This window comes from Ctenopharyngodon idella, chromosome 3 (genome assembly GCF_019924925.1).
Source record: "Ctenopharyngodon idella isolate HZGC_01 chromosome 3, HZGC01, whole genome shotgun sequence".
NCBI lineage: Eukaryota > Metazoa > Chordata > Actinopteri > Cypriniformes > Xenocyprididae > Ctenopharyngodon > Ctenopharyngodon idella.
Genome location: NC_067222.1, coordinates 22,214,498 through 22,233,842, shown reverse-complemented (window position 1 = coordinate 22,233,842; position 19,345 = coordinate 22,214,498). Strand labels below are relative to the sequence as shown.

At 36.8% G+C, this 19,345-nt stretch overlaps 1 protein-coding gene across 2 annotated transcripts in view; it reads right to left on the bottom strand.

The window, feature by feature from the left end:
- The window catches only part of igf2bp1 (insulin-like growth factor 2 mRNA binding protein 1), a 38,386-nt gene extending 19,997 nt beyond the window's left edge, over nucleotides 1-18,389 (bottom strand). The window contains exons 1-2 of one of the 2 annotated variants that reach the window (XM_051887909.1): nucleotides 17,725-18,389; nucleotides 16,474-16,534 (exon numbers count right to left, since the gene is read on the bottom strand). In XM_051887909.1, the coding sequence (XP_051743869.1) occupies nucleotides 16,474-16,534; nucleotides 17,725-17,899 (236 nt within the window). In that variant the 5' untranslated portion in view covers nucleotides 17,900-18,389. The remainder of the gene's footprint in view (nucleotides 1-16,473; nucleotides 16,535-17,724) is intronic. The other variant, XM_051887908.1, reaches the window with a different exon arrangement.
- Between the last annotated feature and the right edge of the window lie 956 nt (nucleotides 18,390-19,345).

Sequence of the window (19,345 nt, the reverse complement as noted above, 5' to 3'; positions counted from 1 at the left end):
ATCTCCCGCCTCTAAAAGATGCCTCTTGCCATTGAACATTGGTGATGGCCAATAGCATGGCAGTGGTGGACACAGTCGGTCTTCAACCATCAAAACTGAGACTTGAGCCTCAGACACTATGAGAAGATAAAGTTACTGGTCAATTTTGTGAAAATGTATTTTAATTTTTCCACTCCTTGATGAAATAATTGCTCAAAAAGAATAAAAAATATCCTCCAAAAAAAATTTTAAAATCAGGAAATTATGATCAGAATATAAAGCCTGTAAAAGCAACTAAACATCATGAACTGCAGGAGAAAGTGCATAATTCAAAAATGCATCACATTATAAACAGATAAATTCATAAATAAATAAATGCAAATAGATGCACTCTGAAAACAATGACAACACTGTAACTGCACAATTTGGTGACACAATTACTAAGAATAGAAATGTATCTGTTGCCATTCAAATCATTCAAATGTAACAGGAGAGAAGAGGACATTGGCACTGTGCAAATTTGATCGGAGACAAATTTTAGACTCTCATAGACTGCAATAGAGCAGTGAGAGTAAATCAGAGTTAATATTTCATAGTCCATGCAAAACTGACCAGTGAGTGTCAAGTGTCTTTTTGACAAACACAAAGATTTGAGAAGCAAGATGTAAGTTCAAACCTTCACGGACACACAGACATCTAAACAGTTGCAAGGATGTAAGAGAGCAGCCAAATGTCTGGCTATTAGATTTATAAAATGAATCAAAATTATACAAATATTATTAAAAACAATGAAGATGGAAAAAACAACTGCTTTTATTACTACATCACAAGATTATGCCATTCTCCATGTACACCAGGCTGTGGTATTATACTCTAAATGTGAAAGTCACACATTGATTTAAAAAAAAGAAAGAAAAAAAAAAAGAGAAACTAAATGTGATGACACATAAATAGTATAATACTTCAGCAAAGTCTAGTCTGAAGCTTATATAGGCTTCTCTAATGAAATCAAACAGAAGATCCTTAGTTTATGGGACATGTTCTACTAAGATCTTTTTTTTTTTTTTTTTTTTTTGCCTAAATCCTGTTGTTGAACTCTTACAGAGAAGTAAAAAATTGCAATTAAAAATTAGTTTAAATTAATTATGAATGCACTTATTGTCATAAGCAAAAATCATTAGTTGCTAGTGGAAAACAATTAAAATCTGAAAAAAAAATACATGAATTACAATACCATCTTCACATTATTTTTGTGCAAATTATCTTGATATAACAAACTGTTGAACAATGATTTAAAAAAGAAAATATATATATACAAAGTTCAGAAACATTAGGCAAATACATCACTGAAAGTAATTGCAAATTATTTGAAAATGCAATTAAAATTTAGAACTAAAATGATTTTTTACTTGGGTCTAAAAGGATAGATTATAGTATAGGGAAACCACTCTGCTTTCGACTGCAAATTTTTAAGCATGTCAAAAGTATGCAGGGAGCGACATGCTCAGCTGAGGAATGCAATGCCTCTGAAACGGCAGCCGGTGGGGGTGAAGCGAAGAGAACCTGAGGTCCTTTCCTGCACATTATCATGTGAAACACCCCTCCCTCTCATCCGTCATCCTCTTTCTCTCTCCCTTGACCATTTGAGTGAGAAGAGGAACTGTGGGGAATGGAGAGAGAGAGAGAGAGAGAGAGAGAGAGACAGAGAGAGATTTCATCTCATCGACAAAGAGTTTTGTCTGCAAGTAGTTCTCAACCTTGCATCTCAACCTTTGACCCCAATGTGGATGGGGAATGCATTGGCCGGGACTTTAAAAAGAGCCATAGGGCAGGGCAGGGCAAGGGACTGGGGTTACTAGCAAACAATTGAACTTTTCAAAGAGGCTGCAGATTATGTTGAGGTATGGCGGCTCTTTTTAAAAAAAAAAAAAAAAAAAAAAAAAAAGGTGTGGGGGGAATTACAGAACATAAAACAGCAAATATTAAAATCTTTTTAATATTTAGTGCACTGAAATAGACAAACTTGGAAATCAAAATAAAAGAATTTAGCACAGAACAAGCCCTCAGGCAAGTAAAGAGGCTTGTTGAAAAAGGGGCGTTGTCGGAATCATAATTCATCAGCAATAACTTTAGACATTGACTAAATGTTTTATTAGTTGAACACATTAACATAATTGTAGCAACTAATCGTTACTCAACTTGTACGATATTTACGTAAATAGCGCGTAGCATGAGGCTATTCAGAGTAAATCCCTTCAAGCCTGTTTGAGTCTTTCTAAAAAATTCCGTATGTTTAGGCATTTCACCCTATGGTGGGGTTGGTTTGGTGGGTTGTACGTAAGAAACAACTGTAGAGAGTAACAACTCCTGGATCTATTTAGTTTACAAAGGCGATATGCCCTTAGTTTGGGTCAAAGTTCACGCTTTGCTCTGCTGTGCCCTACTCAGCGTGGAGAAGATGGAAGCGTTTGTGCGCCTCCATTTTGTGACTCAGGAGTAGAACACGGGACAGCATGACTGACTAGAAACTGAATGAGGAGACATGCACTGAGCTCATTATAACCAAATACATTTGTATTATTATTAGATTCACATACAAAGTTATTTTACAAAGTACAATCACACGATATAAGAATATGTTAAGAAGACTGCCGCTTAACTAACGAGGCATAATCTGACAAACATCTTAACAGGCTGTAAATACATGTCTAGAGGACTTCTGTAAGTTAATCGATTTTGTAAGCTAATCAACAATATAAATTACCCTGACGTTACAGTGTTGAATTTTGTTTACCTAAAAAAAATCTGTATAAAATTATGCCTCCCTCTCCTCGTCTGGTATGTTCGCCATTTCATGAGACCAAGTGCACAGGAAGAAATGAAATGGCAGGTTGCACTTCAAAACACGCTTGTTTAGCCTCAAAAGTCACCTTTGAGCTGCTTTCAGAAAATACACATGCTCAATTTAATCAAATAATCACATTTGTTAATTGATTTTTTAAAGTTTCTCTGTCTCATGCTGTTTCATTTACTGCCACTCGCTCGCAGTGGCGGAAAAATAAACTTGAAAAGCAGCTCTTAAGTTAATAAAGCAGTTCTCTCAGTCTTTTTTTTTAATGGCTCATATTTAATTATACACTATGTGGGTTACATTTTAAAATCTCAAATAAATAAAAAATTAATTAACTGCATAATTCTTAAAATGTTTTACATACGAGACAAATGGCCTAAGACTTGACGAAAACAACACTATCAAGGGTACAACACAGAAGCCAGGATTATTTTGGTTATCTAATATTCGTCACGTAGGCTATTATGCATGAATAAGTGCGTGTTAAAATAAAAAATTAAAAATCATACTCAATAAGCTATAACGATTTTTTTTTTTTTTTTTTACACCAGACGGCTTTAACTAAATCAAGACAAAAATGAGAAAACAATCTTTATAAAATAAACACAAATGCTTTAAATGTGAATCACGAAGCGCATACAATAATACACTAAAACGTACATACCCGCCTCTTAACTAGACAAGGTCTTTTGTTGTATGTATGGTTAAGCATGTAACTACGCTATATTTCTAATACCTATATATCCAGTGCGCACAGGTACGCCATGATGTTTAAGTGAAGCAACACACATATGCTAATCTGATTCTCCTATCACACCAGACTACAAAACCAGCCGGAAATTCTAGTTCAGAATATAACGAAGGCCTGGATTTACATCTCAACCATGTGTACGTTCAGCCATCTTCCACTGCCAACGCCCAATTACCACAATGAATCGCAGTCACATGGGCAGGCGCAGAATGTGCTAGAAAACTATAGGTAACATATAGGAGCCGGATAAGCATCCATGTCAGCACAGAGCGAAATGTGGTGTGTCGTAAGCATGTTTATTGCAAAACTGCATTAAAACAGAGAAGTGCATGTGAAAATTGCGTTTTATATGATAGTTTCAAAAAATTAGCCTACCTAAAACCACAAAAAAAGGCTATCTGTAAAGCAGCTTTTTTATTTGATGAAATCACACACTAATACCATCCTCCCATTTGAAACTACATTATAATGTACAGTTGTGTCTGCTGTTGTTAAATGCAATGACAGATCAGCGTGCATAGCCTATAGCTACTTGTTCATGCAACTGTTTTCCGCGTTAAACGGCATTAACAAGCGCATTTATTGGAGCCACATCGATCTAATGATGTCGAATGTGAGGATCTGCCTTTAGATTGCTGCCTGCAGTGCAGCAGAAGCAAACGCTCGCGAGCTGATTCTCGCGCTTCTCTGGATCACTCCCCTTTACGCACGCCGCGCTGTGGCTTCAGCTTCTCGCAGGCGGTGAGGGGGAGACCTGCCTTCATTCATAAAGTCACCGGGCTACTCGAGAGTACTACAGCGCCGTGAAAGAGGCGGCGCGCACATTCACTGTACCGCCCACCCCGGAGGAACGGAGGGGGTTGGTCGAGAAGAGGAGAGCAGCACGTTGACGAGGAAATGGGGGGTGTGTAACGGAACAGAAACTGTCTCTTATACAGAACCGAGCATCCATGCTATATGTGCCACAATGCAGTGCACCTGACTCAGCACGGTTTAATAACGATTTTGTTAAGATTTGCATTGCTTTCGGTGCCGAACACAGCTTGTTATTAAAGTAGCCTATGGATTTACCGTGCTCTATCAAAAAGATTAGCAAATTAATAGTTTCCATCATGTTCTGGTCATAAAACCAGCAATAAAAAGCGTGGCAATAATTTTAAATAAATGATTTCGTTCTATTGTGAAATTATCATGAATATTTTTATCTAGGCTATACGACTGTAAATAATTTATTCCTTCATAAAGAATCTAGATAAGCGAGCTGTCACGTGAGAGTTCGTATTCTTGGCAAAAGTCACAATTTGGCTCACTGGAGTAACAAAGTCTACATATCTAAAGCAAATGTGAATGAACATGCCCTGAGTATGGAAAAGTCTGATATTATCTTGTACATATAGGCTACATTTTATATATTTCCCAAGGCCTATTATTTTGGACCCGCATAAAGCATCGTTAACATATCTTTTTTCACATGGTCATCTATTTCGTCAAGATCATTCAAAGATCATTCGACAAGTCATTCAAACAATAATCAACATCGTATTTCTAGAAGTTTATCTTGATCCCACATTTTACGTAGGCTATAGAATGAACGAAAAATTTGCATAGTTTATACGTAAACTACGTATACGAGGCCAACGCCATCATGTAGCTATAAAACAATAACTTTCTCATTTTGTATGGCTAAAACTGAATCTTTGCATGAAACATTTCTTACTTCATTTTGATAAACTGAACAAACAAACCCTGCATTATTATACACACAGAGAGATATTGTTTGCAAATTTAAGGTAATTTCAAAGTCTAAATTATTTGAATTAAAAGAAATAAGACCAAAAAAATACTCTCATACAAGACAGAAAAAGGTGTTTCTTTTAATAAAGTTATTTGACTATCAAATTCAAAAGGTTACTTTTGTTAATCTTCCTATAAATGTTGTTCAAACTTCGCATTATCAAAATGTTCTAATTTTTTAATTAAATCTAACGTCCAACAAATTAAATATTTCAATTCACAAAATGTTTATTGCTCATAATTATTTAATGTGTGGCACTTTTAGCAACAAAACTTTAAAATACAGGAGTGCACTTCAAACTTTGTACTGCAATTCCTGGTAGCAACAATTTTGAGTTTAATTTAAATTAATTTCACAGATTTGTTAAATTAAAGCAAACAAACAAACATCACACTAAGCAAAATTAAATTAAATAAGACCAAACAAAATAGCAAAGAAATGAAGGACTCTGAAATGTTGTCTTAAAGTTTATTTTATTTTATTAATGCAGTTTAAATACATAAATCTGAGAGCTAAAAAAATGCAATTTTCTCTCTGACACATACTTTTTTCAGTATACACAGAGACAGTAGTTATACAGTCAAACCAAAATTTACTCAGACACCTTGAACATTTCATTAATTAATACAGTTTATTCACTATAGTTTAAAAAAATGGTAATAAAATATGACAAGATCTCAGAGTTAAACTGTGTCAGAAAAAAAAAAAAATCAATCTTAATTATGTCAGATAACACTTAATCAAAACATGGTCAGGTCAAAGTATCTGAATAATTTTTGGTTCCAAATGTTTATCAATTTTACTGGTAGTCCACTGTATGAAGAATTTTTGGGTATAATGTGTCACAGTTTACTTTAATTTGCTATCCTCTCTTACATAAATGAACTATAGTGTCCTGCATCCACTAGTAAAAATATAGCAAAAATATCAAAAATGTCTGAATAATTTTTGGTTTGACTGTAGATACATTTCAGGCAAAGTTAAAGAAAAAAATTCTAAATATAAGGATCCAAAACACTGATTTATCACTAAATAAAATGTAACAATTTGTCTAATAAATAATAATGTATAATAAATTGGTTACTTGTTTTTCGATACAACTCACAACTATGAAACACTTCACAAGTAAATCTAGCAAGTGTGTCTTGAAACCATAAATTCTTTACTTCAAAGACAGTTTCTTCCTTTGTTAAAAATGAAGGACCCTCTTCTTTGCAAAGCATGACGTCAGACTCTGACTTTTTATTTCCTTTTTTTTTTTTTTTTTTTTTTTTAAATTCGCCTAACTCTGAAACTGAACCTCTGTTCATGGAAGCAACTGACAACATCCTCTTCTTACCCATGTCCTCACTAGCTTTGTTTGGGGGGGGGGGTAATTTTCTACCCAAAAGGGTTAAAAAAATAAGTAAAAAAGAATGCTCAGTAGTCCACAGAACAGGGGCCTCATGAGTAAACACAGATGATACTGTGGGGAAATCAAAACAACGTTGTCATAAGAAAACAAGTCCAAACAATAAGCTACACAAAGTAACAAATTCAACATGTGACCACAATTTTTTTCCCTAAACACTATACTACTACTACATTAAAAAAATATTACATAATCTAGAAAACAGAACAGCATTTTTTTTTTTTATCTGTATCAAGAAAATAGCATGGCATACCAACAAATTATCCATAAAACAGGACAAGAAGACTCTTTAAATTTGAAATCAATTCCTGGTCAACTCTATTTCACAACACACTCTGAATTAAGTTATATCTGAATGGACAGCTTGATTGCACTGAAATTATCAGTTTGACTGCATTGAGTTACCAATTTTCATAACGTCCACTGAACTGTTGCTCTAATTACCATCACATCAATGTCCAAATGAGAGTACTATCAGCCAGCTTATCTGAAAAAATTAGTCACATATACATACACACACACACGGCTCTCCTTGTCCTGAGAAGGATCCTCTCTATCCTGCATGTTTCTGTTTTAAGGGGAATGTATGACTCCATGTAGGTCTGAGGGGGGTATTGGCAGCCCCTCCCCCTCTCTATGCTTTTAAAATGCATGCGTGTAAAGGGGGGATAGCATGACCATACCAGCACATGCCTGTTATGAGGCCATGTGATCTAGAGGCTCCATTTTAAGTGATTTGGACTAAGGAGGGAATTGCAATGTGGAGGAAAAGAGGGAGGGGGAGGAAGAGGGATATAGAGAGAAAATAGCAAAAAAAAAAAAAAGAAAGAGAGAGAAGAACAGTGTTGACTGGCCTCACGAAGGGGAAAAGGGTGAACAAGCCATAGATTCTCTGCTACTTTCATGCTTCCACACCTATGGCGAATTTTTAATGGTGAACAGCAATATGAAAAAATTACACAACTGCAAACTTCTGTTCATTTAGATTAACAATTGACTGCTCTAATAATGGTAATAGCGCTTAACTACAAAAAAAAAAAAAAAAAAAAAAAAAAAAAAGCATATGAACCTCACTAATAACTGTTTTCACAGACAGTAATCATTCTTCGGCTAATGGAGGAACAGATTGAATATGGACTAATATATTGGGCTAATTCCATTTCAATGCGAACAGACTTTAAAGTTGCAATGTAAAAGAAGTAGCGAGAGATATATTCTTCTGTATTGTGATGTACACACGAGTGTAATGGTTTAATCGCAAAAGAAAAGAAAAAGAAAAAAAATGTAGGATGGGAACTTGGTTCTATCCATTGATGTTGATTGGATTTTGAGACGTGGGCATTGAACTCACAACTACGAAGTTCAAGCGTACCAAATGATTAGAGAAGTTCAGCATACAGTCAAAGCAAAAATTATTCAGACACTAGATATCATTTTTGATATATTTTTACTAGTGGGTGCAGGACACTATAGTTCATTTATGTAAGTGAGGATAGCAAAATAAAGTAAACTGTGACATATTATACCCAAAAATTCTTCATACAGTGGACTACCAGTAAAACTGATAAAAATTTGATACCAAAAATTATTCAGACACTTTGACCTGACCATGTTTTGCTTAAGTGTTATCTGACATAAGATTTACTTTTTCTGACAGTTTAACTCTGAGATCTTGTCATATTTTATTACCATTTTTTTTTTTTAAACTATAGTGAATAAACTGTATTAATGAATTAAATGTTCAAGGTGTCTGAATACATTTTGGTGTGACTGTAAGCCACCAGAGAGAAGTCTGTCATTTCACTGCAAAATCCAGTTATGATATTTGAATTAAAAATTACGAGGTAATTCTTTTCTTCATTTTTAAAAAATGAAACATGGATGAATCATTCACAATAATATTAATAACATGCATTTACAAAATAGATGGTGAATTTTCATTTCACACTGACTTCAGGAGTAGAATTCAGTTTACAGAATGTTCTGTTTATTAGGTGTGAACAACTAGCAATGGCAGGTCAGCATCAAATTAATATAGTTTTACTGACACACTCTCTATAACATACATTATGTAAATGCATACATTATTTATATGTAAAAAGACAGAGGGAAGATCACTAAAGAAAAAAAATAAGCTACATTTTCCTTGTTCTAATATGTGGTAACGTTCTTGTGATGATTAATACAGAAGTAATGTGATTCTGTAGGACTTGACTCATATCCCCATTTTTAAATTTTCCAGGATTTTTCTCATTTTGAATTATTAATGAAACTGAGAAAGAGCTTTTAAATAATTTTCTGTTGCCGTAACACTGCAATGTACAAAAACAAACGGAACCTAATAGGATATTAACTAAGTTTATAATTATATGTGCAAGGAACAATTATTTGCTTGGTCAGTAAAGCTATTAATAGGAGCATACATGATAGAAACGTTTTTTTTTTTATTCTAGTGTTGGAAGATCACATCACAAGAAATCATTAGAAGCCACATAGCAATGTCACAAGCCAAGTTTTCCCCATCCTATGATGGTGACAGGTTTACGTCTATTATAATGCAATTCCACAAAAATGCTACTATAAATGTATGACCATGTTTCAGTAACAGGAGAAAAAAATACTCAGGAAAATATGATTGTTTAGGGTGATCTGTATCTTAATATAATAGCAAAAAGCGCAAATGAATAAGTCAGGGATGGCATTTCAAAGAGAGATGAAGACATTTCTTGATTGTGCTGTTAAACTAATATTTTAAAATTAAGTTTTGTTTTTTTTTAAACATACAAAGTGAGTGGAAAACCAACAACTAGCTAGCCAGTGGTTTTTTTTGTTTTGTTTTGTTTTTTACTAATCATTCAAACATATAGAGAGGTTAAATATAAAAATATCATCTAAATATAGTAATATGTAGAATAATAATCATTTTAATTGCTGTGCTTGTTGTGCATGAGTTTGTTTTACCCAAGCAGGATCAGGAGCACAAATAGCTCAGGAATTTAAGCCAGCGGCATTTTAACACACATCCTGCAGAAGAACAATGTGCAAAATAGCTTCATTATTTACAGTGCAACAAAACCAATTTGGAACAGACTTCATTTATTTTTCTCTTAAACAAGCAGAGCAAATATTTAAATATGCAATGAGAACTTGAATGAATATTAATCAGTTCAAGTTGCTTGTGTCAACATCATGTGTACTATGACCCCAAGCACTCAATACACGTTCATTGGTCCATTTTGGGGGGAAAAGGGGGGAGGAAGAAAAATGTAAAGAATTTTAGGTTGAAGGGGCACCCCCCTTCACCAGTGTTTATGATGGCGACGCCTTCGGAACGGCCAGTTCAACAGAAAAATAAAGAGTCATTTGGTTGGGGGGGGAGGGAGCAGGGTCAAACAGGGGGCCCATACTTCAGAGGGGTAAACCACCATGAAGTTTTTTCCCCTTGGGAAACACCCCTAGTCTCACATCTCTCCTACACATGCACCAAAAAAACAAAAATACAGATGCCCATGCATATATAGACTGCTCTTTAATGCCACACTGCACCTTTCTGTAGAATTACCGGCAATGCTAACTGAACATTCAAAACAAGACAAACCAAAAAAAAAAAGTCAGGTTTTTCAAGTAATTTGCAAGTAGGCCTATTTCTTATCCAGAGCATCAAGCCTTATAAAAGAAGCACAAATAGCACAGTTTTTGGAGAAACATCAACAGTTTTATTTTTTTATTTGCTCCTACTGAAGTAAAATGTATTCAATGTTTACAATTTAAATAAATATGTAAATGCTTAAATTCTGTTCCAAAATTAAGTCAACATTTTAAATATGCTGTAAAAAAAAAAAAAAAAAATAAAATAAAATAATATGAATCAGGCAAGACCCTGAAACCCATCCCACAGCAACTTGGGCAGCCATGCTGCAAAATGGCGCCAACCAATGATTTGAACTTCAAGCCAAGTCCCATCCACCTGTTCACGCTGCCTTGTGACAGCAAGACTCTGCTGTTAATATATTCATCTCCAAGAGAGGGTTTCTGAAGCCCTAGTCACAAATGTTGTCAAATGGACAGTGAGGGAGAAAACATTCTTATGCTCCATTACTAGTTCCTTGACCTTTGAGTGAACGAGAACCAGCTCTTACCAACTCTATCCACATCCTTCCTCAACACAGGCTCTACATCAAAAATGCTAATTGGGAGAAATCTCTCCATACAAACACTCATTATTATTGCCTATTTTCACCCCTTTACACAAAATTATTTAATTTTTGACTAAAAAAAGCCCTTGGGCGTGCTTGTGCTACTGAATGAATAGTCCAAAGCTGAGGTAAAGGGACTTCGATCCTTTTCAAATAACACAGCACAGATGGTTCAAAACAGGGAAAGGGGGAGAGAAGAGGACACATTGGTAAGGGGTTAAAATGGGAGGGGTGCTCTTAAAGGCACAACGCACACATAACCTTCACATTTTTAGCATGTCTACGTACGTGCCATGAGCATTTTTTTTCCTTTGTCCCTCATTCTCCATCCCTTTTTCTCTGTTCAAAACAACAGCCGTTTTGAAAGAATCGCTCTCCATAACGGCAGAAAAAGGGAAGCCCACAAGGAAGTGCTGCTGTGCATTCCCTCCTCAATCCCCACCCCCTCTTCTCCTCCTCTCTTCTTATCTCCTCTCTTCTTTCCTACTCTCCTCCCTCTTCCTGCTCAGGCAAGCCCTGCGAGTAGGACGTCATATGACCAAACTGACACGACTGCTTGCCTGCATGCATGTTGTGCAAACCTACAAATGTGGGAATCGATCAAAAATGCATGTCTTGCAGCAGAAAGAAAGACAGCGTATGCACTACAGAGGGACAAAGGGAGGGAAAGAGCAAAAGAAAGACACAGACAGAGCATAAGTGCAAGCCAGGAAAAGAAAAGGGAAAAAACAGCACGCAAGCAAGCACGCTGCTGGGGGACAGAGAGAGCGAGTAAGAATGAGAACGAGGTTGCCTCGCGTGCAGCACCGTCAACGGCTTCTGAGAAACTGCACACAGGTGTTCCTGGCCCCTGATTGGTCGCACCTCCTTCTCCGTAAAAACCCCTCCCCCTGCCTTCTGTAGTACTACGATCACAAGCGGAGATGGAGAGAAAAGGACAGAGAGAAAAGGAGGGAGGGACCCAGCCAGAGAACGAGTGAGGGAGAGAGAGGACAGAGCAGGCAAGTGTGACTTCAGACTGCCTGAGCATGCAATCGCAACACGCTCGTTTATTTACCCGGCGAAACGCTGTGATTCAATTCAAATCCAAAGCTTTCTTTTTTTCCCCTTTCTCGCTGAATCCACTTTGCAAAGGTCTGGTGAGATGTAGCTTCTTTAAAATGCACAAATCCTTGCTTTTACAAAACTGCTATTATTTCAAGGAGAAGATACCCTGCTGTAAGCCTGTAGTTTTTTGCTCCAGTTAAATTAACCAAAGCATTTGTTAGATACTGGGAGCATTACTTAAAAAAAAATAAATAAATAAAAAAAAACACATCCACATAAAACAGGTTATTCACAGCACTCCCTAAGTGAAAGACAGCAGACAATCCATTTTTTGTTCTTTTTAAAGACATTTTGTTCTAATTTAATTCAAGTAGGTGTGACAGCAAACATGGGCCATGGTAAATGTGGTTCTCTAGCTTTCTCCAAAATTAGGCACTTGAAAGAAGTTTTACTGAACGGTTTTATCGTGAGACAATAGGAAGAACCAACCAACGCTACACATACACACACTTCAACAGGTCTTTCCAATCACTATATAGCAATAAACCTGAAGAAGGTTAGTAACCATTTTTTTCCTACTACTCACGAATACACATAAAATCAAATGAGCAGCTACATTGTTTCAGACTGCCGTTTTGGAAATAATAATTCACTTTTTCAGTTATTCTAGTTTAAAAGGGTTAGTTCACCCAAAAATGAAATTTCTCATTTATTACTCACCCTCATGTCATTCCAAACCCGTAAGACCTTTGTTCATCTTCAGAACACAAATTAAGATATTTTTGATGAAATCCGAGAGGTTTTTTTATCTCCCATAGAAAGCACAAAATTACCACATTCAAGGTCCAGAGAAGTAGTAAAGACATTGTTAAAATAGTCCACATATGACTACAGCGGTTCAACCTTAATGTTATGAAGCGACGAGAATACTTTTTGCATGCAAAAACAAAACAAAAATAGTGACTTTATTCAACAATTTTTCCTCTTCCTTATCAGTCTCCTACGCAGTTGACGCAGTGCAGTGCTTCCGTGTTTACGTCCGAACTCCGACTCAGTATTGGCTGAAGCTGTTCACGTGAGCAGCACGACGCATGCGTGTGATGCTGCCGCAGGAGCCGGCCAATAATGAGTCTGCGTTCTGACGTAGAACACGGAAGCACTGCACTGCGTAGGAGACTGACAGGGAATTCTAAAATTATTTTCGTCGCTTCATAACATTAAGGTTGAACCACTGTAGTCAGGTTGACTATTTTAACAATGACTTTACTACTTTTCTGGACCTTGAATGTGGTAATTTCGTTGCTTTCTATGGGAGATAAAAAACCTCTCAGATTTCATTAAAAATATCTTAATTTGTGTTCCGAAGATGAACGAAGGTCTTACGGGTTTGGAACAACAATGAGGGTGAGTACTTGAAATGACAGAAATTCAATTTTTGGGTGAACTAACCTTTTAAGTTTTATTAGTTAATTTACAATACACATTTCTTTTGCAGTTCTATGTCAGCGATTTATGAAATTGCACCATATTGGTCTCTTGCATTACTTCTCTGCGGCATTGTTTAGTACACAAAGAATTTGCCATTGCCAAAATTTGTCAATGTACATCCTTTTTCTCTTACTATGAGATTTTTTTTAAATGCAACAAAACCCATGGTGCTTTCTAGATCTTGATATGTATGTGCTTACAAGGGGAAGGGAACGTGCAGACAGTTGCATTTGGAAGAAGGGGGAAGGGCAATTGTTACACTTTTAACACCCGGTATTGTCATAAAGGTGTGGCTCTTCCCCTTGTCTCTGAATCTCTTCTGCCTAAGAACTTCAAAAGTGGCCCATCAAGCCATTGCAAATGGCCCCGTCACACCAATGCAACATTACATAAAGCAGGGAGAAACTCAAGGCGTGAGACATGGAGCCGCCCACACAGCTCTATGCACAAAACATTATAGCTTACTCACTACACCCTCTATGGTCTTCACTGTATTCTTTGCACACATTTAACTTCAGTTTTACCAACAACTACCTTACCTGCATCTTACTTTAAACAAGCAGATAAAAATGCACTTAATACCAGCTATTAGTGGCCTTGGTGTTTTGACAAGTATAATTTGCTTTTTTTCAACAATAAGATGTCTTCAATAAAATAAATTTCTGATTTTACATATGAGCACTTACATAAGACTGACCCCATGTTACCAAACACAAGGGGTGCGCACAATACGAAAGGAGCTGCTCTGACCCTGCACCCCTCCCCAAATGTTGTTACTCATCCTGTATTCACAGTTCTCCAAACCAACAAATGAAACTTATAGCAGTTGAAAATGTGTGCATGCACAAATGTGTAAGCAAAAACGTGTAACCAAAAGAAAAAAAAAAGGATTTGTTCAGAGTAACAATTTCACCAGCACCTAAGCAAACAACATAACAAAGGGTCAATGCAACGCGACATATATGCTGACCTGGGGGTGTGCGTTGCTTTTTAAAGTCCCGCACCTCAGAGGCCAGCCCCACAAAGACCTTTATCAAAATGGCGACGACTAACAGTTCCACTCTAATTAACATTTCTAATTCATTTTCCACAACTCTCGTTGTTTGTGTGTGCATGCATGTGTTCTGGTTACTTGGAATTTTTAAATCAAAAGAACCACACAGCGTCTCACTAGAGCAGACTATACGAATTCTAAAATTATCATACACACACAGGGAGAAAAAAAGTCCCTTAAGTATAAACGTAAATGGCAAAATATGCGAGTTTACGAGCAAAACGAGTTTTAACTAAAAATATATCACCTAGCAATTATATTGAGGGTCAGCTCACGGATTAGTACATTGTTTTACATGGCGCTATCAAATGAATACGCAAATATGTATTCCCACCCATTCATATTAATGCCCCAGTGCTTTCAAATGGAGCCTTCGACAGAGGGTTACATTGTACGCCATTTTCTCAATTGCTGACGTTGGTTACTCTTCACACTAATGGCGACCACGTGTCATACTATCAGTGTAACGTTGGCCTCTCAGCAATAATCACAACGTATGCCACTGAAGTCTATTTAAAACATTTATCCGTTACACTATCATTAATTATTTAAAATCAAAAATTATTTTAAAAAGTCCGCTTTATCAGCATATACGTTTGAAGACACGTTATGCATGTGCATCACACATATACAAAAATCAAAAACTGCTATATTATACATATAGTGTAATATCAGGACTTTTGCAAAGCATAGTATACGTCCTCACAACACGCCTGTCAACAGTAAACAGATTTATAGCTAAAGTGCGTAAACCAGGGGGACACAAACAAAGCGCTGGTTCAACTGTTGAGAAAGCGACGTAAATTTATAAACTGTACCCACCACACATTTATTCAAACATAGCCTATATGATAAAAACGAATTAAACATATTAACTGCTAATGATTTAATAATATTATTTACCAACAAATTATTGTCTTCACAGGACGCAGCATTTTGAAACACTATACCAGCGAATTATACACCAGGTTAACAGGTGAAGCTCGGACGTTTAAGAAAAATTCGTTTAGGGTGTAAAGAGGTAAGAAGGAGAGTAGAGTTGGGTGGGGACGAAGGGGGAGACCCTTTTTGTTCCACATAAACAGTCTTCTGCGCGCCATGCAAACTCCCAGAGCACAAATAAATATATTTCTGAAGATAATTTTAATTTCAAACAACAAAAGTTACACTCAGATATTGAGATTTACTCATAACCATCGCAGAAATGCGGATAAATTTTTTAATTTAGCCAACAATTCTTTAAAACTGTACAGTTTTAGGAACACAGCTATATATACACATATAGGCTACGCTTTGTTTCTCCTGCGCTGACCTGAAGCGGCGTTCCCTACAAAGTCTACCCTTTAAATATCCGTACAAATGTACCAACAACGATGGTGTTCTAAAGTAATAGCAGCTTTTAAACCACAGCGGGCTAGCAAACTAAATCTGTGTAGCATGGACTGTTTAAACGAATCAAGCAAGCACCGAGGCCTAGGCCTTGCAGTAGGCCAAGGCCTAATCAACAGGGAACAAGTGATTGAAATGACACGGAGACCAGCGTTGTTACATGTTTGACAAATACACACGTACATGGCTAACGTAGGAGACGTGCTATATAGCGCTGTAGTAACTATGAATGTAACAGCACGTGGTGTAATGCTAAGAGCATATGCCACTTGAACATCCAAGTACTATAACATCCATCACGTGAAGAAAAACAAAGAATATTCGTATATAAAGAGCTAGACTCTTAAAAAGTAACAACAACTTAACTGTTTCAACCAAACAGATCCACAATTTAAGCACACAGCGAGATACTAGTGGCATAGTACACATATTTGTACCACCGCCACGACATATACATTAAGCTTTTACATACAGTACGCAAACAATTGTTGAATTATGAAAAAAGCAAATACCTCTGCTTTTTAGGGACAGAATGTTCGACCTCAATTCGTTTGCCGTGAAGTTCCACTTTACCTGGAAAAAGGAAACAAATTATTTTTTTCATTATTTATTTTTTTTTTAACCCCCACTAACAAATTATGCCACCAGCTTACTTAAATGGCCCTCATAATCAAAGTCAACTTTAAAACTTACATTGCATTAACAGATTAAATGTGTGCCTTTAATATTTATATATATGCTTTGTTATACTTTATTTTGACTGTATAACTTGCTTTACGAGTGGTCTAAACGAGCTTTCGAGGTGGGGGTTGCAAAGGTTAGGCCTACGTGTTATTAAAAAGTAGTATTTTAATTTTTAGCTGGCACTGGTTGATTGGCAAAATTCTTAGGACGCTTTCAAGGTTCACTGCTCAGGGCTATAAACTATTTAAGTCAGCTATATGACAGAATCCTTATGTGTAGTGTATTATTTGTTGTTCGTGTCTAGTTGAGGTATATAGCGATGAAAAGAACAGCTGAAGATGAATTAATCTTGACCGTGACTTCATGGGGTTGATAGTTTTAACTGGATCCTTATCGGCATGGCGACCTTCGTGCTATATAGAGCACACGTCACATGCTACATATGTGGAGAAGCGAGGAGAGACATATTTTGTGGTCAGTAGGACAGATGCAGTGAAATTGCATTGTTGAAGTAAGCATATAAGAATGCTATATGGTCGGATATAATAAAGACATGAAGGTATCCCTCGGTATTGTGCCTGTTAACTCAATAGGGGCTACACGAAACATGTTTCATTTTAGCTCCACTGGCCTATTAGCCAAAAGGGGGAGGGGTGAGACCTGATTCTATAGCTGTGCCGGGTAGGTTGGACTAAACCTAAAGACTGAGTTTAGGAGAACTACGTCCTACAGCTTACAACCACAATGACGCCAAATGTACCGATATTTATCAAAGTAGAATACAATGCACGTTTTAAACCTGCCAGAGCAAAGTAAGTAAGTGTGCATGAATGTTTTCAGTGTCTGCAAACACTATACACTTAAAAAGTTAACTATCTCAGGCACATTTGCACTACAGAGCCTTACATTGCCATGACTTACATGGCAAAAAGTAGAAGCATTGATTCACTTTCACAACAATCCCGAAATCTTTAGTAAAACATTAGAATTTGAATTATAAACAGCCAGGGAGTAAGTCATTAAAGAAAACCGGCGAAGAAGCAAACCGGTGAAAGGCCCATTAAAATCAATTTACTCACCAGAAAATGTTTCAATCGCTTTCATTGCCCATTGGTCGTCCGGGCAATCAACAAACGCATAGCCAGTTTTCATGAGAAACTGTCCAGAGTATGGAATCTTGTAATCTTCAAAGGTTTTAACCAAGTCTTCTGCGGTCACGTTTTCATTGAGATTTCCAATGTATAGCTTGTTCATCGTGAAAAACTGTAACGCTCCCCCCCAAAAATAGAAATGAAAATAAAACTTTCCGTAAAAACGCTCTTAATTTTGAAAAAGGACTAGGATACCCGCAGATTAGAAAATCATGTAAATGTCAGCCGGTTGGAATTAAAAACGTGGAGGACAAAAAAAATAAAAAATCAAACTGCAAGACAATCCAAAATAAAATGGGGAAAGTTCGACTAACAGTAACGTTGTAGTCTGATTAAGTCCTGCAGGCGAGTGGTAAATATTCTTCACTGTAGCAACCTTCGCGAATTCCCAGCACGGTGTAGAAATGATAACAGTTTGAATTAAGCTGATGTTTGTTACGATGGAATAGTGGTACGAGTATATAGCGGTATCGGGAGAAATTCTTTCCTCTCGCTGCCCCTCAACCTAAAGCTGTACCCTGCACTGTCACACAGATCCTACCGCTTGGCGATGGCACCGCCTCTAAAACCGAGTCGAATTTACTAATTTTTTTTGTTTGCAAAGAAGAAACCACGTGGTCTCAGAGTAGCTAGAGAAGGGGCTGGTCCTCCGCTCTCTCGTGCGTGCGCGCTCCCTCTCTCAATCTGGTTGTGCTTGGAAAGACAGGAACATTCTCTGTACATTGCACCGTATATCCTCTGCATGCATTGCATACACATATTCATACTAGCCCACACATGCTCCAGTTTTACTTATGTGCTTTACGTCACGTAAACTGTTTTTCTTTTAACGCTTTTGTTTCTACATTTACCAGAATTTTTCATATTCCACTGAGACACAATTTAGGACAAAAGGCCGTTTAGTGTAATTTTACATGTGGTCAGAGTTTGTATGCAAATCAAACCCCTATGTGATGTTGCTCGGCTTTTGGTAGTTACCCTTTTCATACTCGCTTGCTAGTCTGCAGTCTTACGCAAGTGACTTAAGTTATCGTGAAACACGTATTTCTAATACTAAAACCAATAGCCTTTATGATATTGCTAGCTGTGGGTCACGACCAGGGCGGTTAAGTAAAATATTTAATTAGAGTAGTTTTACAACCAAAGTTTATGGCAAACATTTTTGAGGTGGAGTAAATACTAAGAAGTAGGCTAACACATATTCAATGCATGGTTTTATTAAAACACTGTATCCTTTTTAATTCGGCTCTTGGGAACTTGGCCATGCGGGTTACGCAGAATCCAGTTTTACTTTAACAGGTCAGCTCCGAAACTAGAGAGACTCATTTCCACGGAGATCTCGAAAGTTCTCGTGCTCACCTCCATGTTGCGCCCAAACGAGACATGAGAAGGTCCAACAACTGATTCAAAATGGGGGGCTGTTGAGACAGCAGGGCCTAGAGTCGAGGATACCGCCTACCAACAGGAAGTTAGCAACTGTTGCATTGCCTATTGTCTGTACACCCCGTGTATGATTTTCTTTGCGAGGCTTTTTCAGCAATATACTCAG